The 7,336-nt window shown below is 59.8% G+C and overlaps 1 protein-coding gene across 1 annotated transcript in view; it reads right to left on the bottom strand.

Moving 5' to 3' along the window:
- Window positions 1–3,720: 3,720 nt before the first annotated feature.
- Window positions 3,721–7,336, bottom strand: part of ARHGEF17 (Rho guanine nucleotide exchange factor 17) — a 39,955-nt gene continuing 36,339 nt past the window's right edge. The window contains exons 23-25 of the mRNA XM_029048553.1: window positions 7,097–7,271; window positions 5,963–6,229; window positions 3,721–5,778 (exon numbers count right to left, since the gene is read on the bottom strand). Coding sequence (XP_028904386.1) covers window positions 5,555–5,778; window positions 5,963–6,229; window positions 7,097–7,271 — 666 coding nt within the window. The 3' untranslated portion in view covers window positions 3,721–5,554. The remainder of the gene's footprint in view (window positions 5,779–5,962; window positions 6,230–7,096; window positions 7,272–7,336) is intronic.

Below are 7,336 nucleotides of genomic sequence, written 5' to 3'. Positions count from 1 at the left end.
AGAGAAGCAGCATAATTTAGTGGCAAGAGCCCGGGCTCGGGAGTCAGAGGTCATGGGTTCGAATCTCAACTCCGCCACCTGTCAGCTGTGTGACTTTGGGTAAGTCACTTCACTTCTCTGGGCCTCAGTGACCTCATCTGCAAAATGGGGATGAAGACAGTGAGCCCTACATGGGACCACCTGAATGCCTTGTATCTACCCCAGCGTTTAGAACATTGCTTGGCACACTGTAAGCACTTAACAAATACCAACATTATTATTGAAGCAGTGTGGCTCAGTGGAAAGAGCACGGACTTGGGAGTCAGAGGACATGGGTTCGAATTCCGGCTCTGCCACTTGTCAGCTGTGTGACTTTGGGCAAAACACTTAACTTCTCTGTGCCTCAGTTTATCTCATCTGTAAAAGGGGGATTAAGACTGAGCCTCACGTGGGACAACCCGATTACCCTGTATCCACCCCAGCGCTTAGAACATAGCTCTGCACATAGTAAGCGCTTAACAAATACCAACATTATTATTACAAGGTCATCAGGTTGCCCCACGTGGGGTTCACAGTCTTTAAATCTCCATTTTACAGATGAGGTCACGGAGGAATAAGGAACTGGGGCCGGCGGGGAGATCACCGGAGACCACCCCTCTCACAAGTCGGGCCCAGGGAAGACCCTTGAAATGGAAAAATAATCCGAAAAGCTCCGTTTTGGTCACAGGGACTTTATGGCTCTCTGTGGGTCTCAATAACCCCCGAGCCCCCTCAAGAGCACCAATAGCATTAATTAGACTCTGTGTATGTGCATGGGTGTGTGTGTGTTTGCACCCCTCCGGGTCAGGGTCAGTGATTCCTCCTCCTTCCCTCCTCCATCTCCCCTCTGCCGTACGCTGCGGCCTGTGGTCACTCTGGATGACCAGCGGCCCCTTCCCTCTCCAACCCTCCGGGATGGTGTCTGTGGAACAGCAAGGCCCCGGGAAAAGTGTGGGGTTTGGGGCAGAGATGGTCTCTCTCTGTTGCCGAATTGTCCAATCCAAGCGCTTAGTACAGTGGTCTGCAGATAGTAAGAGCTCAATAAATACTATTGAATGAATGAATGAATGAAGGTAATGGAGGGACGGGAGCCCGGCGGTGACCGCAGATAAATGCGTCTGGCTGAGTCAGAGGAGCCCTCATGTGCTACGGGGCAGGATCGGGGCCGGGGTCTTCCCAGCCTTGACCCCCGATGCCCACAGCCAGCATCGTCTGCTCCTTCTGCCCGCCTCCGTCTAGCCCTCGGCAGGGGACACCGTGACCCCGATTGCTCACGTCTTTCTCCTGCTCGCACTGCCCTCATCCCCCGCCCACTGCACTCCCAAACCACCGGATCCGGGAGGCCTTCCAGGATTAATCTCCCCCGCGCCCGGCCTTGCCGTCACAGCTCCTTCTCTGTGGAGCATCTCATCACTCATTATTGGTGCATCGATCCCTGGGGTCTGAGGCTGCATCACTTCTCTCACTCCGACCTGGGAATAGTTTCTCTTCAGGTCTTCCCTCCCCCTTCTAGACTGTGAGCCCTTGTGGGCAGGGATTGTCTGAATTGTACAAGCGCTTAGTTCAGTGCTCTGCACAAAGTAAGCGCTCGATAAATACGATTGAATACATGTCTCCTCTCTCCCCGGTAGCGCTTTGAGGGCAGGATGGCAACTTCCACTTCCGTCTGCCTGGTCCTCAAATGCCCAGTACAGAGTGTGGCACCCAGTGGGCACCTAGTCTAGCACTGGAGGGATAATGATGATGATGAGGATGATGAAGGGCAAGGGTCTCCCTGCTCAGAGGGACTCCGGGGCCCTGCGGCAAGGTGATTTGCCTGAGCATATGTGGAGCAAAGGATTCTAGGATGGCACAGACCACCCCCCCCCCGACCCCCAATCCCTTCCTCTGATGCTGTTGAAAGAATTAATTTCTCCCAAACTGTGGTTGCCAGGAGCCCTCACTCTGAAGCTCGGCTCCACCTACTCTGTCAGATACCTCCTCCACCTCCTCCTCTAGCTGATTCTCCCCACCAGACCAGGCCAGGGTCTCCAGTCAAGACATCCCCTATCCTTTGGTTGACGCCCCCCGACCCTTCTCCTCTCCCCAAGTTGCCCTGGGCTTCTGACACACTTCACCTCCTAGGGTGAGAGATCTCTTCAACCTGCTTAAGTTGGTGATGTCTTTCTCTCCCTCCTTCCTTCCATCTTTCTCACCCACTTCCAACCCCACCTTCACCTCACCTTACCCTCTTCCTCCTCCTTTCCCTGCCCTCTGTCTGCCCAATGAGTCATCCTCTCTCTGTTCACCTACGTCTTGCCTCTGTTTCCCCCACTCCTCTGACCGTTTCATGTCCTGTATCTTTTGCCTATATCCTCATGGTTTTCAGCCTGGCACAGTGTAAGGAACGTGGGGCTGGAAACTGAGAAACCTGGGTCTGAGCCCCAACTCTGCCTCAAGCCTGCTGTGGGACGCCCGATAAGTCACATCCTCTCTCGATTCGTTTCCTCCTCTTTAATGGGGCTAAGGTAAGCACTGACCCTCTGAGACTGTGAGCCCTGATTGGGACAGACAGGGTCCCATCTATCAATCCCATCTCTACCCCCGGGGCTTAGCACAGGGCTTACTTACCACGGAGTCAGCACTTCCTCCAAATCCTCACCGTTATTACTATTTTCCAGAAGGACTACGGTGCCTGAGGGGGTGGGGGATGAGAAGCACAAGGAATAGGGGGAACAAGTTTCACCTACAGCAGGTGAGCTTGAAGTTAGACTTTGGGCAGGCCTCACCTGCCAGGGAGCCAGCTGCAAGGAGTGGGTGCCAAGCCCAGGGTTGGCTGTCCGGATGCCAACCTTATGCAGGGGGCCGGGTAGGAGGGTGGAGGAGCTGTTGCCCTGGGGGAGGGGGGGTAGGCAGATGGGGGAGATGCTTCCCTAGGGAGAAAGGGGGGCTCCAGCCGTTGCCCCGGGGGTTAGTGAGGTCGGTTAGCCCCTGGCACCCTCCCCCCCCGCAAGACGGACCTGACTCACTCCCTTTGCTCTTCCCTCCCGCCCCCGCCCCACAGCACGTATGTATATACACATATCTCATTCTATTTATTTATATTGATGCCTGTTTACTTATATTGATGTCTGCCTCCCCTACTCTAGGCTGTGAACCTGTTGTGGGCAGGGATTGTCTCTATTTGGTGTATTGTACTTTCCAAGGGCTTAGTTCAGTGCTCTGCACACAGTAGGCATTCAATAAATACGATCGAAGGAATGTAGCACTTAGAATAGCGCCTGGCACATAGTATACACTAAGCAAAATACCCTTAAAAAGTAAAAGGAAAGATGGCAAGATGATAAACCCCTTGAAGATAGGGATTACGCCTACTACGTCGATTGCACACACACCCTCTCACCAAGTGCTCATTAAAGGGCTCGGCACACACAGGCACTGGGCACCTATTACGGAATGAGAAGCAGGAGAGGAAGGGTGGTCAGGGTAGCCCTTCTGCTCTTGCCGCCCTGGCCCAGGTGCCCCTTCAGGAGGAAAGACATTCAGAGCCCCAAAGAGCAGGAGGAAGGACTGGGGTTAGACTTCAGAATGAACTTCCCACCCGAGAAGGTCGAGAGTCAATGGGGCCTGTCTCCCCGACAACCTGGGTGGGCTTGGTGAAGCCCGGGGGACGTGTGGACAGGCCAGGGTGGGGGTTGTCCCTGTGGGAGAATGGAGACGAGGTGAGCTTTTCCGTTTATTGACTTTTGACTTCATCGTTCACGGAGCGTGAATAGTTTCATTGGCAGCAAAAGAAGAAGACGGCCAGTCGCAGGGGCGCCCAGCTCTCGGAAACGTGGAGGGATGGAAGGGTGAGGAGACCCCCCCCAGGGATTTAGGGGGGCCGGTGACTACCCCTGAGGATTCACTTGGACCCCCACCGCCCCCCCCGCGATCCTGTCCACCCCAAGTCGACGCAGCCCTCCTCCGGCTCCATCCTCCCCGGGGCGCTTGAGGTCAGGATCCCTGGCTCCCCGCCTAGTCCCCCGTGCCAGGGATGGGCGAGCGCTTGGCCCCTGCCCCCTGGGCTTTACAGAGCGGGGATGAGCGAGCTGCCCACGCCACTTTCTTCACCGCACGACCATCCACACCCGCAGCCGGGGCTCCCCAAGGACGCTCCTCTTCACGGGTGGCTACCGTCCCCTCCTCCCCTGGCAAGGAGCTGCCCAGGGGACAGACAGATGGACTTCCAGATCCCGAACAGGACCCCTGAGCTCGGAGGGGAGAGTGAGGCCACCCAGGCCTCGGCCAAGCTGGGCCGTCTACCTCCCCCGGCCAAGGTGCAGTTGAGTGACCAAAGGACATGTCCATCTCCGGGAACGAAGTTGGGGCAGGATCAGCACTCGATTCCCCCCACCTCGGCTGATGGGGATTGACTACCGTGACGTCCTGTCGAGGAGCGAGCCCCGCTGCCCTCGGGGCCGTAAATCCTGACAGTCCCTAAATCTCGGAGGCTCGGGAGGTCCGAAGGTGCTGCCTGGCTTCGGCTCCTGCCCCGAAGAGTTGGCACCAGGAGTGGACGGAGCCCGGAGCAAGCAGCCCCCACCCACACCGCGGCCTCCTCCACCCACCCTCGCTCCTCGGGCTGTCCGTATAAATTAAGTGCTGTGAAAAGTAACTCGTTAAAAATAAACATAAATACTGTACAAGCTCTCCCTCCTACCCCTGGGGGCTCATCACAAGAGACGCTCCGGGGCAGGGGAAGGTCCCCATCTCTTTGGCCTCACCATCCCCTCCCGGCCCACATCAATATTGCACATTTTCCTCCCTCCGTCGGCCCTGTTCTCCTCTCCCCCAGTCCCGGAGCCTGACCTGCCCCTGCCAGAGAGGTTGGGGGTGGGGAGAGCTTAGTGCGATGCCCCCCGCTCGCACCACGATTCCCCATGAGCTCCCTAAGCCACAGTCCCGGTGTGTCCACCGATGGGGACAGCTACTTCCCCAGTCCCCGAACCTGAGTCAGGGCCCTACCCACGCTCCCAGTTCTGGCTCTCGGGGGGCCTGGGTGGGGCGGGTGAAGGGGCCGGGCAGGCCTAGGGCAGACGGCCAAACCATGGGCAGAGGGCAGGTCTCCCCTCTGCCCATCTCCTCCTCTTCCTCCTCTTTCCTGCCCGGCGGAGTCGGGCCGGGCCAGCGCCGGAGTGACACGTGGCTCCCGGATCCTGGAGAGTCTCGGCCAGAAACCGGTCCCGGGGGCCGGGGGGGGGGGACGCACAGACACAGGTGCACACCCACACAAGTACAGGCACACACAAATACAGGAAAACATGCACACAGACATGTGTACACCACCCATGGTACACATGAGCACATGCGCACACATACGTGTCCACACCCACAGGTATATACAGGCCACACAAGCATCGAGAACACAAGCATACACCCATACACAGGTAGGCGCAAATACACACACACGTGCACGCGCCGGTGCACACAGACGGGCACACATGCACACACACATCCCCCCGTCACGGAGGGGGCAGCTGGGGTGGGGGCGGCGCGGCCCGAGAGCCCCCCGGGGTCACACCCTCCACAGGAGGAGATGGTTCGTGCTGTCGTCCCGTCCCACAGTCTCGCTGCCGCCCCCGCCGCTGCCCCCACCGCCCCCACCGGCCAGTCTGAAATCCTCGTAGCCATCGCCGCCGCTGATGACCAGCATGTGGGCCTTGGACAGGGGCAGGGGGCCGGGGGCCAGCCGGGGGCGGGCCGGCTCTCTCCTCTCCAGCAGGCACGGGGTCACGGAGCCTGGAAGGGGTGGGAGGGGGGTTCCGTCAGATGGGGGGGGGGGAAACCGGGGTGGGCCCAAGGGGAGGGTGGGCAGGTCTAGCTCGGGGGGAGGCCGAGGGGTCATTGGGTGGGTCTAGCTCGAGGGCGGGGGAAGTCAGTGGAGACCCCTCCCCTGGCCCCCCACGCGGGTCCCCTCCGGCACCTGTGTCCCGCAGCGGCGGGAGGAGGAGGTCGGAGCCGTCGGGGAGCTCGAGGGCGGTGAGGAAACGGACGTGGCCGGTGTGGCCCTGAGAGAGGCCCACGGGTGTCAGGGGCGGTGCTGGGCGTGGGGCGCCGGGCGTGGGGGCAGCCAGGGGCAGGGTCAGCACGACGCCGGCACTGGTGCCGATCCACAGCAGGTCCTGGCAGGCCAGCAGAGCCGTGATCCGCAGGCACGCCGCCTTGTGCTGACGGATGATGGCGTCCGAGCCTGTCGGCAACGGCGGGGGGGAGGCCCTCAGTGGAGGCCCGGGCAGCGGAGGGGAGGGACCCGGTGAAGGTCCATGGGGAGGGAATGAGTCTAGCCATTCCTGGCACCCCCCTCCCCACCCTCCTCCCTCGACTCTGCCAGACTCCTTGCAACCAGCGGCTGGCCCACTCCCCTGAGGTGAGTCCCGGTCTCTCCCTGGAGAGCCGCCCCTGGAGGGCCGTGAACAGCGCTCAGTCCCCGGGGAACCTGTGTGGGGCGGGGGCGGGGCCCAGGACCAGGTTGGCTTTGCCCAGGGTTTGATTCAACCCTGGATCTGCACCATCCTCTACTCCCAGGTTTGGCTACAAATTCAGGGAAGGAGCTGGTCCAGCAGGCAGAGAGGAGACCCAGGTGGTCTGAGACTCCACACTGTTTCCAGACTGTTTTGTGGCCTCAGGGAAATAAGCTACTTGTGGGCAAGGATCGTGTCTACAAACCCCATTGTACTGTCCTCTCCCAACAATTTAAACAGTGCTCTGCACCCCGAAAGCACTCAATAAATACTGATGACCGATTGTCCTCTCGGGCCTGAGGTACCACCTCTGAACAACGCGGAGAATGGTTTTTCAACTGTGGGAAAGGCGAGTGCCCTGCCACTTGCAGGGGTGAAGAAGGAGGGTCCTGGGATGGGGTCCTAAGATAAAAGTGCCTCTGCTTTGGCCAGAGTCAGGAACCTTGAGCCGCGGGAGCCACGGCCAGGGGAGCTGTTCCTGGGAGAGCTGTGCCCGGGGGAGCCGTGCCCTGGGGTCATGCTCGGAGGAAGCCTTGCCCAGAGTGCCGGGAGCCAGAGGCTGCTGCAGCTCCCAGGGGAGGGTCTGGCCCCGCTACCTGCCAGCATCTTGTGCACAGGCGGGCTGACGTCCACTTCAGCCAGCTGCTCGTAGGATGTGGCGTGGTAGAGCCGGACCTGGGCGCTGCCCTGCAGGGTCACCCACACCCCCACGGAGGAGCTCACGAGGCAGGTCACGCTGCGGTGGCCATCCGGCCCCACTTGGAACTGGTGCTGCGGGGGCAGAGAATGTCGTGTGGGCGCCGGGCCCTCTGTTGGTCTCACGCCACGGTCCTGGC

Source organism: Ornithorhynchus anatinus, chromosome 20 (genome assembly GCF_004115215.2).
Source record: "Ornithorhynchus anatinus isolate Pmale09 chromosome 20, mOrnAna1.pri.v4, whole genome shotgun sequence".
Classification (NCBI taxonomy): Eukaryota; Metazoa; Chordata; class Mammalia; order Monotremata; family Ornithorhynchidae; genus Ornithorhynchus; species Ornithorhynchus anatinus.
The sequence above is the reverse complement of the archived record's forward strand: the minus strand, read 5'-3'. Positions and strand labels throughout refer to the sequence as shown.